We start from the raw sequence: 19228 nt of genomic DNA, 5'->3' as shown, positions 1-19228 counted from the left end.
TATAGGAGGACACGGAGGGAGGCCGGCCTGTAAATGTGGAAAACTTTACACCCATGCAAGAACTCACACTTCCACGCACATGTGCCTGCAGATGTGGTCGTAACATTTGCTTCTGGATAAAGTTACCTGAGCAAAGACATGCTTAAATCAAACTTGGCCTCTTTTTTTTTTTTTTTTTTTAGAGCTCGGAGACTAATAATTATTAAAGAGAGAAGAAAGAGGTTGTTTCTCTCCGTGTGTGTACGGTCTAAACGTAGAGATTAACGGCCTGACTTCCAGTTTCATGGCTGATTTATTCAGCAGGTTTTATGGTTGTCAAAACTATCGTTACAAAGGTTTCACTCAGAAGCGGTGTCATGTTCACTTCATGCTGTAAAAGACGCTGTATGTCTCTTCTGTTTCTCTCTCAGAAACATTTCATATCAGAAAATGAGTCATTGAAGATTGGCAAAGTCTTCTAATAAATCTTTGAAAGAGGACGTGTGAGAGGAAATCAGAGCGTTGGATTAAAGTTCTCAAACAATAGCAACCTATGTGGTAGCCGTGTGTCAAAGAGGTCTTATGCATGACTAGACGGATGCCAATAAATATGTTCAACTGTTTATTTTGCAGTCAGTTGTCATTTTATTGAATCTGTGTATGCATGTTTCCTCAGAGCGTGCACCAGGTACAACAAAACAACAAAACCTTCGCCCACTGCAGCAGAAAAAAGAAATCTCCTTGAGGGGAAACACTGCAAGCCTCACTGGCTTCTCAGCGGGATGCCAAGTGTGAGAGCCAGTAATAACAAAAATAATAGTGTTTACTCCATTTGTTTCACATTTTGAATTAAAGCGAAGACCTCATAGCTCTGATCGCCCCCGCGGTTCTTTTGGCCAACACGCCGATGGCATTGCTTCAACACCCGTCACAGCTTCAACACAATGAAACGTGTTTTCATTCAGACGCTGTGGAGATGCACAAGAGTCGAGGATGTTCTCTGTGGAGTCATGAACGCAGTGTGAATGTGTTGAATAGACTCAGGTGCTCATTGTTGAGCCGAAGGAGTCGGACCGTTGTTGTGATCTCGGCTGTTTTTCCGAGTTGTTTTCTACGCTTTCGTTTCAAAAACCGAAACCTCGCCTGTGCTCCTCTTTGAATTTGAGTTTGTGTTTGAGGTTCGGCATCAGCGCCGAGGAGGAACACGAGCAGCGTGACTGATCCCTTCAACACCCGATTTACAATTTTAACAAGCTGAGTAGGAGCTGGCAGATCGAGGTGCGTACCCAGTGCTTGTCATTAGCTTTAATAAGAGTTGTGAACACTCGCTGCCTCCTCGTCGTTCATGTGTTGCTCTCTGCAATCACATCGCCCACTCTTTCAATCTAAACTCAATGATTCCTCTTCCTCCCTCTCTTACTTCCACTTCCTATCTTCTAGACCCTGCAGGTTGGACCGATTCACATACTTTTCTCAGTTCACCCGGACCCATAAAATCGCCTCCTCCAGCCACTTTGTCAACGAGCTATTAAATAAACTTTCTGTCCATCTGTGAATGAGTTCTTCTCTGAAGGCTCGGCCTTTGTTTTGGCCCCACCACTCCTAGCACTTGGGAGACAAAGAGGAATTCCAAGTTCAAATACCTCGCCAACGAGCTTGACCTGGTTTTGGCCCGACGAATGATGCTAACAGCTGCTGAGTGTTCACAGTTGCAGGAGGACACCGGGGTCAAGGATTGAGGTCCTCTCCTTCCTGGGCTGAAGCCGGACCGCATTTTAACCCAATTTAGCAACTAATTGACAGCTGCGTTTTGAGACGGTTGGGATGCATGAAGCCTCCCTTCAGCGAGTTGCTCAGAGGTTTGTTGAGGGAGCGTTTTGATTACAGTCGTAATCTGCATCATTCTGATAGCAGGTGAGTGTTTTCCCACGGTTCCTGAAACGCAAAGCAGTTCTCCTTCTCGGTCCAAGAGCTCTTCATTACAGCCGACGACGTGAAGTAGCTAGTAGAAATACAAAAGGTCTGAACAGAACAGCACAATGTCCCATTGATTCAAGGGGTCATGGCATCAAAAGACACTGACCAGGCCTCGGGGAAGACAAAGATAAACTCTTGCAAATAGAAAGTTTGGCGTGAAAATAAACAAAACTTGTTGAGGGCAAAATCACAAAGTGTTTCCCACCAACATGTGGAAAGGTTGGGCTTGCAGTTGGCACCTAAAGGTATTGGACCAGTAAAGTTCATTATTTGTCCACGGGGGAAATGTCACCTTCAAACAGGAAAGGGACTTCATTGTTGGAGGCTCACTGCTGTCTACAATACAATATGCCCTTAATTTAATCTGTGCACAGGCTCGTCCTCTCACAACAGAACTATTTTCTGAAATGATTCAACTGCATATTGGCGAGACGCAAGATGACTACCTTTGCGATCTTTCTAGACAAACACACATGTCTTCTTTCACCCCTCGTCTGTGTGACTCATCAGGGACCTTTTTACAGGCACCGCTCGCTTACAGTGGCTGCTCTGTGGCCAATGAAAAGAGCGCAAACTGTATATCTACTGAACCGACAGTAAATCTGAGCTTGAAATGAGCTCATTGGGTTCAGGTCATCGGGGTCGTTCTCATCTGGGTCAGCCGCGTCCGGTCAAGACTCTCTAAACAGCGTCGGTGATCCGGCGCCGTGCGAGCGGCCCTCGCTCGGGGTCAATGAAATGAAGCTGCAGCTGGATTTGGCCGAGCTATCGCTCTCCAAACTGTGCAGCGAACAACTCGCGCCGCAGAGCCAAAGCAGATGGTATCACTCAGACCTCCCTCCCTCCCTCCCTCTGTAGGAACAGTTTGGATAAGCTGCACAAGTATATCTCCTATGTGATGAATACATGCCAAACCTTCGGCTGACCGCGAAAGCCGTCGCATTCACCACCGGCAAAGAAGGAAAGAGGATCTTGAGGGATCGCGTTACGGCTTGAGGGGCTGATATGGATGAAGATGAAAAGGCTCTCATGTTGATGTTCGGCTGCAGACGTTGAGCCTTCAGTTGCACCTTCGCACATTTGCTGTGGTTATACTTTTTTTGTTTCTTTGTCTTGGCCTCTTTATTTCTCACTCAGCAGTCAGAGTTTTTCCATTCCTTTCCTCCTCCCTTTATTTTTGTAACTCTTCTGGCCTTGAAAATCCATCGCTTGTGTCAAAAGGTCCCAGATTGTTTTCTTGATAAAGTTGGAAAGAAGCTCTCAACCTCGCTCTCCGTTGCCAATTTTAATTGATGATGGATTCTTTCTTTCTCATCCGAATCCTCCCCTTTCCCCCTCCGCTCTCCTCCGCTTCTTTACGTTCATTAGAAATCACTTTGCTTTCTCACCTTTTTTTCCATGATGAAGCGAGAAAGAAGCTTTGCACTTTCTCGCCAGGAGTTCTGCGTTGGAGGCCGGACACGCAGGCGGCGAGCTGCCAAAAACAGGCAGATTTTCTTTCTCCTCTTCTTTTTTTTTTTTTTTAAACAGTCAGCCCATCACTCCTCTGACACTTCGGTCAGAGAGCAGTTTCTCCAGCTGGTTGAACACAGCTTGGGGTAAAGCCGAAACAACGTGCCGTTTACACGGCGCGCCGTGACATCTGACCCCCGCTGGCGTCCGCTTTGACCACCGGCCTGCAACTGCTTTAATTAACTTGGAAGGCGGCGGAAAGGGAGAAGCACTTCCAACACGTTTTAAACACTATTACACATCGCTTCAGATATTAACATGAGAGGTGGACACAAGCTCCTCTCTGGTGTGGCATCAAGAGCTGATATGAGGTTTTGCCCCTTGAACTGTCACTATATCGCTATATATATCTATAGATATAGATATATATCTATATCTATACATAGATATACACTTGCTCTCTTGTTAACAGACCAGGTTCTGTGTTGATTTAAAATATATCAGAAAGAAATTTCGCACCAGAATCCATTTTGTGTTTGAGGTTTTTTGGAGTAAACAAACTTTACATTTTATATTTGGCATGACAATTTTTGGGACTGTTCGGTATCCTCATAGCTGTTTTTAAGCTTGTCTAATGTTGTGGAAATTGCCTGCAAAACAAACTTAAGGAATAGCTACATACCACACACTGTGTGTAGGTTTATAACGGTGCACTAAGACGCATAATGAATGCACAGGCCAGGACATGGAGCAGTGATGCAGATGTTTATCTCTACCTAAGCAATACATAATGCAGTTTTCAACTTCCAAAAAACGGCTTGTAATTCCGATATTGTGCCGAAAAGTGACCTGACGGGGCTTTAAGTGAAAAGTTAAGAAAAAGAAGGAAAAAAACTTGGCAAATATTCTGGTTTACAAAGGTGATACTGTCCTGCTGCCAAGTCGGTCCCCATATGAAGATGGAAGATAAGACTTGTGAAGGAGCTGGCAGCCCCAACTGTGTGTGTGTGAGTGTGTGTGTGTCTCATACCAGACAGACAGCAGTAATACTTGGCTCGTCTGACCAAACCAACGACACTATGTGGCCTTTGGCTCTCGGCAGTGTTGGACGTGCCAGCTTGTTCGGGCACACAGAGGAAAAAAAAAAAAAAGCCTCTTATCGGCGACTCCAGTCCTGTCCGATGTTAGCTTATACGGGCACTGAGTCACTGGTCCAGACTCACACCAAAACAACTTTAAATCTGCAGGGACAGTCTGAATTCCTGTATTACTCAGCCAAGTCGATTCCTGTGCTCAGTGTCGACCTGCGTCGTCGCCCAGTTTCGGCGTTTATTTCCGTGTAAAGAATCGTTTCTGTGTCCGGAGTGTGAAAAGTGCGAGCAGGTGGTATGCATTATGTTGTTGGCCAGTAGCATGAGATGCCCACTCTGCATGGAGTATATTCTGCAGACAGTCAGCCCATTCATGAAAAACCTAAAACATTATGACACCGGCCAGCTTATTCTGTGTGGACCCGCAATGACCCGCATCCTCCTTGCGTGCTGCACTTACCCTGTTGTCATTATGAAGCCATTAGATGCTCCTCTTCCACGCTCTGCTGGAGCCGCTCAGAGACCCATTAACCTCCTTGTAAAAACCTACAGCAGAGCTGCCATTAAACGCCGCTGTAGCGTCAGCCAGCCTTTTCCTGGCGGACTTCTACTGTTTTTCCAAAGCGCACTCAGAGCTGAGATATTTGCAAAAGCCAAATAACGGCTATTTTTGGCGACACAAAATATTGTTTATCGTATAGATGTTACACCGGACTCTGTTTCCAGCGCACTTAAGTGACACACGTCATTTAATTGAACTTCTCATCGTAAAGTTCACAGGACGTTCATCGCAGAGCAGATTTCCATCCAAAAGTCAGTAAGTAGGACCACCGGCCAGGAAGAACCTGGTCGCCTCACCGAGAGACAAGCCGGCTCCCCGAGATGGATGTTGGATGAAACACAAGAATGCGCTCCGCTGACCGCTCAGCCCCTCTTACCTCGGTCCAGACCTCGCTTTACCTGTCCCACATAAAGCTCCCGTTGTGTGTGCAGTGTGAGAGAGCCACAGAAGAGAGAGAGACTTACAAAATAAATTAAAAAAGCAGCTTGAAGAAACGTTTCTATGTAGTGCTGTCATTGTTGCAGATTCAAACGCATAAGGTGCCCATATTCCCTCGTATAAACAACAATTCTGGTAAAGGGTTCAACCACTGGCATGAAAATCCACTCGTGAGCAGTCAACGCTTCCTAAGCCACGCCCATTTTCACTCTGCGATCCAATAACAGTTGAGCAACCTTGTTACCAGGCAGAACCTCGGTTTAACGTTCCCCTCTTTCGTCATTCCTCGACAGAAATGCTACGTTTGTTAACTTAAAAGGCATTACTGTGGAAGTCACCATCTTATAGGCGCGTCTAAATACAACTAACATTAGCTTAATGCTAGCTAGCTAGCTAGCGATTGTCCATCAAGCTCCATCAAAACCAAGGTTAGCTGACGCTGCACCTGTTGTCTCGAGCTGCAACAGCTTCCTCTCCAACCTGCACAACGCAGTTCAATCCCGACAGCTTCCCCCCGGCCACGTTGGAGGATCGCGGGCCAAAAAAACCCAGCAGAACTGTGAAAAACGGGCCAAAAAAACAGTGGATACAACAATGGAGTCTCCAAGAAACTTGGACACTTCTCAACGTCTGTCCATGAAGATCACAAGCGAACCAGTGACGAGGCCCACCAATCTGTGCAATAACTCATCCCCTCACATCTGGGAGTCTCGCTCGGTGGTTTTCGTCTCTGCAGCCGGCATCAATGACAACGAGTCAGCGCGCACTACCTCACTCCGCTGCGGCGGCTACACGGCGAGTCATTTCTTGGACCGCGAATTGGCAGATCGGAGCTGAACAGGGTCCACTTGTTCGCCAACAACAATTGCGAGTGAACGTAATTGGAAAGGAGTCCTTCGCAGGAGGCCGAGCGTGAGCTTCATGCGCACACGAGAGGGGCGAAGCACTCGCATCGGACGAACGCAATTAGTGCGATGGAGAGCAGATTAGAAGTAGATTTTTCAGTCTTCTGTGAGAGAATTACAGAGTTTTGAAGACAGCAAACAAAGGTTTTTATGGCTCTTGATGTCAGCTCTTGATCCAGTTTATCATTTCCTGCTTTGGCTCAAGTGGAAACTCACCAAAATGACCAAATGTTTAGGATTCGTTTCCCTCTACCCGACGAGGTAATTGCATTTTCTCTGCTCTTTTCCCCGTCCAGGGATCTTAAGGCTCGTAGTTGGAATAATCAGACCCCTTAAAGCTTAAGTAGTTGCCACAGGGGATCAGGGTCAGTGGGGTTAACTGGGGTCAAAGGAAAGAGCAGATTGTGTGAGGCTAAACCGACGGTTGTGGAGCCCTGCAGAGAGGACTTGGATGTGATTCGTTGGCGGTGTTGTTGACAGGACCGAGTTCTCAGCGGCCGCTTTACGACTACTTTGTTTGGTCCTCTAAGTGAAACTTATTTTTAAACACGATTCCGTCATATTAAAATGTCAGAGCAGGAAATACTATAAAAAAAACTTCTTAATCACCAGTCCGACAGAGACTGATTGGCTGTTTTTGTTATTTTTTGCACCGATAAGCAAAAGCATATCAAGACGAAGAGGCGCAGAGAGCAGCAGAGAGATTTATCTCAATATGAATTACATTACCTCTGACGTAAGGCGAGGTTTCAAACGGCCTAATCAGATTTCTCCTGAAACCATCTGGTTCATCTTACAAGCAGTTGGAATTTCATTCGCTGTAAAAGCCGTAAAATGTGTTTTCATTTTCTGGGACAATCAGCTGTGTTGACGCTGATGTCCTGACGCGAGGCTGTTAGCCGTGAACTCACGTCGGCACTGAACTCACTTCACGTTGTGTTTTTGATCGCGTGTTATTGTCGCGAGCGTGCAGAATGCAACTCCTTCTGCAGAATGTTTTCGTGAGCTTTTCTGGGTTCAACCAAACTGAGAACAAGCCTCTTTTTATCCAGACTCCTGCTGCACCAGGTAACTCCCCGCTGCAGAAACCCCACGCGGCAGCTCCAGATATCTATTTGCATTTCCGAGCATATGAAGGACTCCTTTGTGGCCGTGCTTCCTAAGCAGTAAGAAAGAGTATCCAAGGTGCATTTATCCTTCAATGCTGCGGCCCTAACTTGTGATTTTGGCGTGAAGTTACAGCCTTATTACAAAGTAAAACATATTAGCTCACGACATCGGTTCCAAACACATTACTTGTAAGCAGGAAGACAAGACGCAACAACTAACAGCAAAACTATCTGCATCACTACTGCGAGAAAGATTTGAAAAAAATAAATCTATATACTTATTTTCATATAAATCGTTGAATATTCTTTTTTATATATTTTTTAAAATGTTTTTTATTTGTATTCTTATTTTGTTTAATTATATATTATTTATTTATTTTTTATTGTTTTATGTATTTTAATATATATATAAATTAATATATATATATTAATATATATATATATATTGTGTATATATACATATATTTTATATATATTTTTTTATATTCGTTCGTATTGTTTTTATTACATTCATTATTATTATTATTACGCCCTCTCGTGGCTCAAAGGGGTACTGCGTGTATAATTAAAGTGTCAGAAAGACGATGGAAGAGATGTGGCTGGTGTACAGCAGCCTCTCTCTCCTATCAGAGCAGGACGATCACATTGCTAACATACCGGAGTCTCATACGCAGGTGCTGCATCATGATAAGGATGCATATGAATCTCTCATTTCTGCTTTAACATAACGACTACATTCCACACACACTAACACACACACGTCATTTTGATTTGTCAGATAACGACATGAGGTCATCTCTCAGTGAACTTCCTCCCTCGATTACATCACTGATAATGAACATATAGCATGCTAAACTTGTTAGCATGTTTATGAATACGCGAGGTTGAGAGAGATTATAAAGAGATTAATTTTAACGCCAGTAAAAATCTTGCCCTCTTTCCTCCAACAAACAAATAATATTTCATCGTCTCAGAGAAGTGTGACGTATTCCTGAAGTCGCAGCACCGGCGGTCTGTTTTTCTTTAGCCGCTACGCTAACACAGACGAGTTTGCCGCGAGCCTTTGATCACACGCGAGCGCGCTAACGCTAACGTCTGCTCTGCTCCTCGTAATGACAGCTGCACGGACTTCAACACCAACAGAGCAGCTTTGTGCTAAATGGGAGGCCTGTAACCTCACCTGGTCACACACACACACACACACACACACACACACACACACACACACACACGCTTGTGTACCTTCTCAAGTTAAACACGCCGGCTGTGTGGTCTCGGGACTTTTCACGCCGTACGTCCCGCTGACATCACCCCGTCGCTGTCAGTCAAACGCGATGAAAGCAGCGGCGGCGAGGTGTTTGGTCTACCTGGCGGAAAGATTTGAGGCCCTTTTTGGAAACAGAGATGTCAGAAGACAGACAGAAAATCCCTGTTTGACTCAAACGGACTTAAACTCACAGGTCTGAGTGGAACATCTGGCTGTCGGCTGTTCACAAGCAGACAGGTGTTGCGATGCGAGTGTGCCTCACAACACGACGATTTAAAGCCAAATCAAAGGAAGATTTTAGCCTAAAAACAAGTCATTGTTGTCTGGTAATGCCGCTGCTAGCAGATGCCTCCCCTCCTGTTGCATTCAGGGGCCGTCAGACATTTGAGACAGCTGGCATAAGCAACTATTTATGCAAGAAATGGACACATCCACATTGTTAGTTGCCATGTTGTGAGCGCTCACCGCGTCAAAGACGCACAAACGAGGGTTTTAAAATGATTACGCACATTCTGCAGAGTGTGTGTCGCAGGCCTGCAGCTATTGATTATTAAAGGAGTTAAAGAGTATTATTATACAGATTATGCCAGCAATAAAAATACTTACAAGGAGTAGTATTAAATATACAAGAGAAAATGAGACGGATACTATAATATTTTCTCTCGAAATTGATCGCATTTTAGTGCATTTTAGTGCATTTTAGCTTTTTTTTTCATCAACGCCCCAAAACATCATCTCAACCGTCCTGAAGTCAGTGAGAAGTGTCACAACTTCTAAATATTAATTAATTAATGTGATCTACACACTTCATTTAAGAATATTAGGAAATAATGTATTAGATATTAGCTCTGAACAAGGTTCTGCGTGTTGTTTGTGTTGTTTTTGGTTCATCTGGTTTCACTCCGGCTGCAGTTGTTCTGCAGTTCAGCCTCGTATTCGTCTCCAGAAATGCATATTTATGAGCAACAAACTAAGTATACATCCTGAATACTGAGTCCTGAGTTATGCTGATCGGCCCCTGCAGTATATTTCACCAGCTCAACGCTCCATCCACTAATATTATAATATTCTTCATGCTATTCTGATACAAACAGACGCAGTACGACGGACCTGATGAATCACATGTGCTGCAGTTTTAATGCGGGAAAAGGAGAAGATATTGTGTTGTAATGTACATTTCTTCTTCTTCAAAATTCCCCTTAGATTCCTGTAATGCAGCCAATGAAATCCAGATTCCTACACATGTCCTCATCTCACACCAGCGCGGATGTTTTCAGCACATTAAAGTTAGTTCACGGCCCAAAAAGCCCGTTTGCATCTCTTCATGTATCTCACTTTCTTTAGATTGAGCTTGAATATCTCGCTCGCTGCTTCGCTGTGATCTTAAACTCTGACGTCACGACGTGTCGGCACTAATAACCTCCAGTTAAACTCATCTCCGTGTATTTCACTCGCCAACACGTCCTCTCCTCTTCCGGAGAAAGAAGGGAGTTCCCCTCGTTGGAGCCAGTGGTTTTTCCCTCGGGGGCCCCGGGCCCCAAGCTATGGAAGCCCATTCCCGCCATGAAAAACAAAATCATAATTATGAGATAATAAAGTCGAAATTAGGAGATAAAAAGTAATTATTATGATATAAAAGTGAAAATTATGAGATAAAAAGTCATTATTATCAGATAAAAAAGTTGAAATTATGAGATATAAAGTGATTATGAGCTAAATAGTCCAAATTATGAGATAAAACGTCAAAATGATGAGATAAAAAGTAATTATTTTGAAATAAAAAGTCATTATTATGAGATGAAAAGTCAAAATTATGAAGAAAAAAAATTATATTTTTTTTTAATTATGAGATAAAAAGTCATTATTTTGAAAAAAGTCGTTATTATGAGATAAAAAGTCAAAATCATGGAAAAAATATATATATTAAAAAAAAAATATTATTATGAGATAAAAAGTCGTTATTTTGAAAAAAGTCGTTATTATGATATAAAAAGTCAAAATTATGGAAAAAATATATATATTAAAAAAAACATTATTATGAGATAAAAAATCGTTATTTTGAAAAAAAAAAAAAAAATTATATAAAAAAGTCAAAATAATGAGATAAAAAGTCAACTTTCATCTCATTATTATGACTTCATTTTTTCTTGCGGGTGTGGGCTTCCATATAAATCCCACGGCAGCGTCTTGAAGTCGTTCCTGAGGACTCAGTGCAGGTGCTGCTTCCCAGATTCAGCCAAAAGCCTGATTACACCGAGGGGGAAGTCACACCCCTTTCACCCGGATTACTCACAAGTTTCTCACGGCCGGACGACGATGCTTCACATTTATTGATCGCTTCGCTGCAACGTGCACCAAACACGACGCTCAGACACGCCGCCCGGCTCGATCTGTGACACGAGATGCGAGCGCCGACTCGGCAGAAGCTCTGCTCTGTGCAGCTGGAGGAACATCTGCGGTGATGTCAGCGAGCGAGAGCGACACTGTGGGAATGTTGGCCCGGCGCTCTTTTTTTGGCGGGACTTCACCGGTGACATCACAGGGGAGGGGACGTCTCACTGGAATCAGAAAATTGGGTCAAAGAGGATTTTTTTTGGGGGGAGGAAATATTTCCGGGAACTTGTTTTAGCTCACTTGGATTTCACAAGATCTCGACCTGAAGAGAAAACGCAAGCTAAGCACTTGTTGCACCTCTCATGGCAGACGCGTCGCTGTTAGCGCTCGTGTAGCTTGAATGCTCGTAAACCAAAGCGTTGGCGTTCGGCCATCACGGCCGTGTTGGGCTCTACTTCCTTTATAAACCTGTAGAATAACTCGTCCTTTCTGCTCCGTCTTTGAGCCTTTTGGTCCACAGAGCCTCAAACAGGGCTTAGTGAAAACACTAGGTAAAAAAACAGCATTTTGAGGTAAAAGCGGAAAAAAATAAGACGTTTTTCTGTTGTTTTCTGGTGAAAGATGAGTAAGAAGACGAGACTTAGTGCGATGAAGATCAACACTGAACACGTTGCACTGATGGAAGTCTGTTTCGCACATTGTCGGTCTCTCTTTGACGCACTCTTTCTTTGTCTTTATCACTCCATCCCACACACACATGCACAATCACACACACATATACACACACACAAACACACACTCTGCACTCATTGAGGTCTGACTGTTTCACACTCTGTCTCTCTTTGCCCCACTCTCCATCACCTACACACACACACACACACACACACACACACACACACACACACGGTATAGGCCTAATTTACAGGAGCTGAAACGGCGCTGCACGTGTGCATTAGTCTCCTCTAATGCCTTCCAGATGCCCGGCCTCTCTCCCCCCGCTCGCTCTGAAAGAACAGACGATTGTTCCAGCTTGTTCCCTCGCTAAGGAGAACCAGGTGTGGATGGGACCGCGAGTGTGTGTGTGTGTGTGTGTGTGTGTGTGTGTGTGTGTCTGACGGACAGAAAGGGCAAGAGCAGGATGCAGGAAGACATGCGGCGCTGCAGTCGGTGGGCATTCACTGAGTGTTTGTCTGTCAGGAGCGCATTAGACCCTTCCAACGTGATGGGAGCTGCTCCTCACACTCTTTGCAAACTTCATGGGGTGTATCTAAACTTCAAAAAGTCCAAAGACAGGAGCGAGGACAGCCAGACCCTCACAGGACGTCCCCCAACAAACCAGAATGTGAAGAAGAGAACAAATCCGTTCACCTTGAGAACGTTCGCTAACTTCAGTCTTGAAGGACGTGAAAGACGCCACACTGAACTGTCTGTACCGTGGAATGCTTTAATTTCTAAGATAACATATCAGTCCTCTGACCCGTGGCTGGATTAACCCACTGTGGGGGGGCGGGGGGGGGGTCGACCGCCGCCTCTCTCTGGATTGTGTACGCTGTCACCTCCGAGCATCCGTCAAACCGCAGAGCGCACGCCGTCTCTAAAGGTGTTTCCTCGGATCAGAGACGTCGAAGACAAAAAAATGTAGGGGCAAAAAGTGTATTTCGGTGTGTATTCCCGAGGTTGTCGCTCGCTAACTGGGATGAGCAACCTGTGGATTTCGCATCTTATTGAAGACCTTTTTCTCTGCTGCTTTGCACAAGTACACAAGGACCTGGATTTATAAGCCTTTAGAAAACGACAGTGATCATTCATACTTCTATATTTAGGACCTAATGGATTCACCCTTCTCTTGAGAAGAAGGCTAAAGTAATACACTAATTGCGGCGACAATAGACGCCGCAATTAGCCGCCATTAGCCGCCATTTTTCTTCCTGTGCCTCTTTGTTTGAGGACTCCGTCAGCCCAGTTTATTTTTGGCGTTCTCGCTTTCACTAACATCACGTCGGTGTTTTCTTCCTCTTCCCCCGCAGAGCGCTCTTCCCTGACGGCGTTGGACCTGACGGAGCTGATCGGCGTGCCCCTCCCCCCCTCCGTCTCCTTCGTCACGGGCTTCGAGGGCTACCCGGCCTACAGCTTCGGCCCGGACGCCAACGTGGGCCGCCTCACCAAGTCCTTCGTCCCCGACCCGTTCTACCACGACTTCGCCGTCACGGTCACGGCCAAGCCGACCACGCGTCGCGGCGGCGTGCTGTTCGCCATCACGGACGCGTACCAAAAGGTGTGTACGCTGAGTTAACCCGTCACTATGCCTTATTTTTTGTACACGGAGAGAAAGTACATAACCGTTTTTTTTTCTATGTCTTTTTAGATCGTGCATTTAGGTGTAGCGCTGTCCGAGGTGGAGGACTCCTCCCAGAGAGTCGTATTGTACTACACCGACCCGGGAACAAGAGGCGGGACCCAGGAAGCGGCTTCCTTCAAGATGGGGGACCTGACGGGCAGATGGGCGCGGTTCACCCTGACTGTACAGGGGGCCGAGGTGCGTTCAATGTGTTTTGGGTGAAGATGCTTTTACTGATTTCTGCTCTCAAAGATTTGGAGACAATGATTTTGCCTGCAGTCACCTGGAATGCATTAAAGTCCAATCCCCCTCTAAGGGGTAGAAGACTGAGCGATTATTTTATAAAACTGTAAATCATAGCTTGTTTTATGAGAAAAAAAAGCCCCAAACTGCTGTGTTTGGATGTATAGGACACCATAAGTAACATACAAGTGAAATATATGGTTTGGTACATGAGGAAATTCAAATAGCCCCACTGACCCCAATGGACCCCAATGGACCCCAATGGACCCCAATGGACCCCAATGGGTCTATTGGGTTCATTGGGGCCATGGGGGTCCATTGGGGTCATTGGGTCCATTGGGGCTATGGGGGCGCCCGCTCCTACAGATGTTGTGTGTTCTTTCTCGATTGCCATAAATAAGCAGGTGTGCATGTATGTGCTTCCCTTTTTGTCGCTCAGGTGCGTCTCTACATGGACTGCGAGGAGTACCACCGGGTGGCCTTCACCAGGAGCCCTCAGCCTCTGACCTTCGAGGCCAGCTCGGGGATCTTTGTGGGGAACGCCGGCGGCACCGGCCTGCCGCGCTTTGTGGTGAGTCTGGATGCGTTTCATGGTCCGGCCTCAGGGCTTTCCTGCCGTCGACGGGCTCGGATCAGAGAGAGGAGAGTGGATGTTGAACCCATCGCAGAGACGGAACGTGGCGTTTTGGGTGGTTGCCTGTTTCCACATTGAAGACACGGACACAATAGTCTTTGTTGGCAGCTTTACGACCGCCACAGGAGACGGGGGGGAAGGATGAGCTCTGCCTGATCCTGCGAGAGCTCATAAATGACAAGCTGTGTGTGATTTACAATTTCGGGGGATCTCTCATCTGAGTCTCATCTTGAATGAGTTATATCGAGTGCCGAGGCAACAAATATTTATTTAAAGAAAAGAGTGGAATCAAACGGGAGCGCAACAATCCTGTGCAATTGTTTAAAAATAGCGCATGTGTGGTGATGATGATGAAGGATGCGTGACGGAGACGTGAGATCTGTGGCGAGAGGCCTTTGTGAATGAAAACCAGCCGGTGAAAGCTTCAGCGCTCTCTCTCCCCGATCGTCTGCGGTTTGCTGTTTTGTGATTGCAGTGCGACGCCGTGTGACAGGAGGGACGACGAGGAGGACGTAGTTTTTAGAGTTTTCATTCAACAAATCTTTATTGTGGATAAATCAACGGGAGAAACTTGACCCGACCTTGGCTTTGACCTTGTAAACAAAAAGCCTCGTCTGTTTCCTTCTTCTTGTTGAAGAGTTCATCCAACGGGCAAAAAAACAACTTTGAGATGTCTCGTCTCCAGGACAGTGGAAAGAAGTTTCTTATTGCTTTTTTTTCTTCTCGTTAAGATTTTATCAGGAATCTGAGGAGACTTTCAAAGTAAATGCAAGAGTCAGAGGTTTCTCTCCTTATCGTGGGTTTAAAACCAACTGATGTGAGTGTTTACGTCAAAAGGAGCTCGAGTTCAAATCAAATCACATCATAAATATAAATAAACCAGCAGAAGAGGTTCACTTGGTTTGAACAGTCATGCTGATCTCCTGGACCCGATCGCTCCAGAGGACGAAGGTATTGACGTAGTCGTGACTCGCTGGGGGAGCTGGACTCTTAATAAAGACAACAGGAAGTAGCTTTATAGTTCAATTTAGTATGATTTAATTAAGATATAATTACTATCATCATTTCAGTCCAGGAGTCGCAGTTATTGGCATTTTGTTAAAACATCGTGGGAACAAAATCACTTTTGTCGCATTTTATCCAAATTAAAACTACGATAATAGCTTCCTTCCCCTGTTATCGTCCTTTATGCTAAGCTAGTATACGCTAATCACCTGCTGGCTTTAGTTCTATACTCTAGAAGCGGAGTAGGTTAGTAGTAGTAGAAGTAGCAGTAGCAGCATTAGCAGTAGTAGCAGTAGCAGTAGTAGCAGTAGTAGTAGCAGCAGTAGTAGTATTAGTAGTAGTAGAAGTAGCAGTAGTAGCAGTAGCAGCATTAGCAGTAGTAGCAGTAGCAGTAGCAGCAGTCGTCGTAGCAGTACTAGTATGAGGTCCAGTCCGGGTTGTTAGCCCCGCTGGAGGGAAGGGGGAGACAGGAGAACCGGCACTGTCCCTTTCCTCCACAGGGGGCGCCAGAGTCAACACAAAGTGTCTCGTAGTAAAAAAAGAAAGAGACGGCAGCAGAGAGAGATCATCATCTAGCAAAAGCTCCGAGGGATGGATCGCATCGCGCTGAAAGCTTTGCTGTCTGGCAGACGTCCCATCTCCCAGTACAACATCACAAGTACTGTGACATCACCAGAGGCCTCTGCGGCTCTCTTCTCTCATGCTGGAAAAGAAGCATCTCTTTCAGCGCTCCCCTCCTCTTCCTCCTCCTCTTCCTCCTCCTCTCTCTCCTCCCCGCAGTGACTGTTGGTTTTGCAGCTGTTCTTGGTGTTTGAACTGGCAGCTCCACCAGACATCTTCCATCTCCTGCCGGGCAGCGCTAGCAGCGCTAGCAGCCACGCAGCAGCAGTAGCAGTAGCAGCAGTAGCACGCAGCCAACATGCAACATGCTCGCCAACACACCCAGATACCTTTTCCCACACTGACTTATTCACTCATATTTCTTCTTTGCATTCCTTCAGTGTCACTGGGTGTTGGAGATGTTTGTGTGAGGCTGACTCCGTCTGTTTGCACCACATAACGTTGAGAAAAGAGAGTTCCCTGTTGACGATGCTGATGTTCCAGCTGCGTGTGTGACGAGTGTTTCATGGCACAGATTCAAGCTGTAGAAAACGCTGGACGCAGACATGAAACTGCAACTTGCTTTTTTGCTTTTGTCCTGCCCCTTTTTTAGAGCTCTTTGGACGCATTATTTATGACCGTTTTGCAGAGTTTATGCAAGAAAATAGAGCTGCTACATGAATTTAAGCAAGATAGCCTATTCCTGTTTTAAAATATCATGAGGAGCAACATTTCTTCAAGGCAAAATGTGTGTAAAAAATATATTTTTTAAGCTAAAAATCGTCTAGCCGCCGATCATATTATGCAAAAAAAAATCTTTTCCCTGCAAATATCACACCACAATCATTCAAATTGATCCTTCCTTATAGAACAGATGTGTTTTTAATGTGCATGTTTAGACGGTAAGTTCTTAAATAATTACAGAAACAGTTGCGATCGGCAGATCATCACTTTAGAGGAACCGTTGACACCTTGTGGCCAAAAAGCACATTACAGGACGGAGAGCTCGTTGGTCGGCGTTGTTGGATTTAGCTTGTGTCGTAGCTTCGTAGCAGCGTGTTGGAATCATGGAAGTGGGCTGATGGTATTGAGAGTGTTCTCTCTCTCTCTCTCACACACACACACACACACACACACACACACACACACACACTTGGCCAGCGTCATCTAAAGTGACTCTGTTGCTTTGGCAACAACACTTTCCTCAACATGGCGACTGCAGGACCTTCAGAAGCGCTTCCCGTTCCCGACGTCCCTGAATCTCTCCTGAGAACACCGGCTAGACGGCAGAACACACACAAACAATATTCACTCACACCCTGAAAACACCTCAAAGCCATCAGTGCAGACGACGACAACATCCCACTATCATGCTGGATCTGACATGCGTCATGCATCCCAACTCTGACTTCATCTTGCATGTGAAAAAACATTTGAGACATGTGGGATGAATTATTGGTTCGTTTGTGCATCACATTTGGGTCGTACTCAATGCAGTGTCGACGCATTCTGCAAAAACTTGCAGAAGTATATTTTATGTAAAGAATACTTTGTGCATGAAAACAGTAATATTGTTGGAATGTTCTTTTTCGTGAGCCACGCAATAACAGGAATAATGGCACAAAAAACTGAATATTTAGTTTGCGTCTCACAGGCGGTGCAACTGTTTAAGCAGCAGCGCTTGTGTGTGACGCAACCTGCTACTGGTTTGTCCCCAAAATGGAAGGTCAGACCATCATGTGAGAAAAGATGCAGCACGAGAGTTCAGACCTCCTGTTAAATAAGGTAGATTTGTGTCTTTTTTACCCGAGCAAATGTATTGTTTGTAAGTAAATTATCTCCAAATCTTTGCACTCAATTAAAAAAATATTTTCTCTCCCAAAAAAAATTTGTTCCCAAAAAAATATGTTCTCTCAAAAAAAAAAATGGCTCCAAAAAAAAAGAATTTGCTCTCCAAAATAAATGTTCTCCAAAAAAAAATGTTCTCCAAAAAAAAAATTGCTCCAAAAAAAATTGCTTTAAAAAAAAAGTGCTCTCCAAAAAAATTTGCTCTCCATAAAAATTTTTTCGCAAAAAAAAAAAAAAAAATTTCTCAAAAAAAAAATTTCTTCCCAAAAAAAAGTGTTCTCAAAAAACTAAAATTGCTCCAAATAAAAGAATTTGCTCTCCCAAAAAAATTTGCTCCAAAAAAAAAATTTTGCTCCAAAAAAAAAATTTTCTCTCAAAAAAAAGAATTTGCTCTCCAAAAAAAAGTTCTCGAAAAAAAAAAATTGGTCCCAAAAAAAATTGCTTTAAAAAAAAAAATTGGTCCAAAAAAAAATTTGCTCTCCAAAAATTTTTTTTGCAAAAAAAAAAAAATCCTTAAAAATAAAAAAAGTTCTCCCCCCCCCCAAAAAATGCTCTCAAAATTTTCTTTGCAAAAAAGAGCGTTTTTTTTTTTGGAGAGCAATTTTTTTTTTGGAGAGCAAATTTTGGTTTTTAGAAAAAAAATTTTTTAATTGAGAGCAAAGATTTGGAGATAATTTACTTCCAAACAAGAAATTTGCTCAGGTAAAAAAAGACACAAATCTACCTCCATACTGTCAACCTTCATCGTGGGATCGTTTGACCTTTTGATTGAAGAGGCTGCGAAGAGCACGTTTGGAAGCAGCCATCCGTGTTATAGGCTCAGCTGCGTGTGTGTGTGTGTGTGTGTGTGTGTGTGTGTGTGTGTGTGTGTGTGTGTGTGTGTTAGCGAGCTTTTGAAGCATGCCACTGTAACAGCTTGGCACCGACAACCCCCCCCCCCTCCACCACCACCGCCTTCAAGTGTTTACATCCGTATAATTTAAAAAGTCCTTCGTCTTCAGGAACTCACACGCCGAGCGCAGCGGAAACGTTTGCGTGGCACTTTTTCTTTGTGTGTTTTCAGATGCGTTGTTTACTGCACAAACACATGTATCTGATTGTGGGTTGCGATCCCGCTCCACTCGCATCCACCCGTCCCCGTCCCCGCTCTCGCCCTGCGTTACATCTCACAGTCTGCGCTTCATTAAAAGCAGGTGTGTGTCCTCCGGCCTGAACACAATATCAATAAACTGGGCTGAAAAATCCTTCACAGATCTGATAATGGGGCCTCACATCTGAAGCGCCAATTGCACGTGTGCACACACTCGTGCATGTGTGCACACACTCGTGCACTCATGCATGCACTAAATAATTAGGGGGAAAGAATCTTCCACCTGCAGATGAAGTGGGGCCCTTTTCTTTCATTACAACAGTTGCAAACATCTGATATTTCTTCACTTAAAGCGT

At 44.6% G+C, this 19228-nt stretch overlaps 1 protein-coding gene across 2 annotated transcripts in view; it reads left to right on the top strand.

The window, feature by feature from the left end:
- Positions 1 to 19228, top strand: part of LOC137788774 (collagen alpha-1(XV) chain-like) — a 47582-nt gene that overhangs the window by 12395 nt on the left and 15959 nt on the right. For both annotated transcript variants that reach the window (XM_068581850.1, XM_068581849.1), the window contains exons 3-5: positions 13142 to 13389; positions 13480 to 13650; positions 14135 to 14266. In XM_068581850.1, coding sequence (XP_068437951.1) covers positions 13142 to 13389; positions 13480 to 13650; positions 14135 to 14266 — 551 coding nt within the window. The remainder of the gene's footprint in view (positions 1 to 13141; positions 13390 to 13479; positions 13651 to 14134; positions 14267 to 19228) is intronic.

The sequence above is a fragment of the Clinocottus analis genome, unplaced genomic scaffold (genome assembly GCF_023055335.1).
Source record: "Clinocottus analis isolate CAN_PGR_092001 unplaced genomic scaffold, fCliAna1.0.p SCAF_18, whole genome shotgun sequence".
In the NCBI taxonomy this organism is placed as follows: Eukaryota; Metazoa; Chordata; class Actinopteri; order Perciformes; family Cottidae; genus Clinocottus; species Clinocottus analis.
The sequence above is the reverse complement of the archived record's forward strand: the minus strand, read 5'-3'. Positions and strand labels throughout refer to the sequence as shown.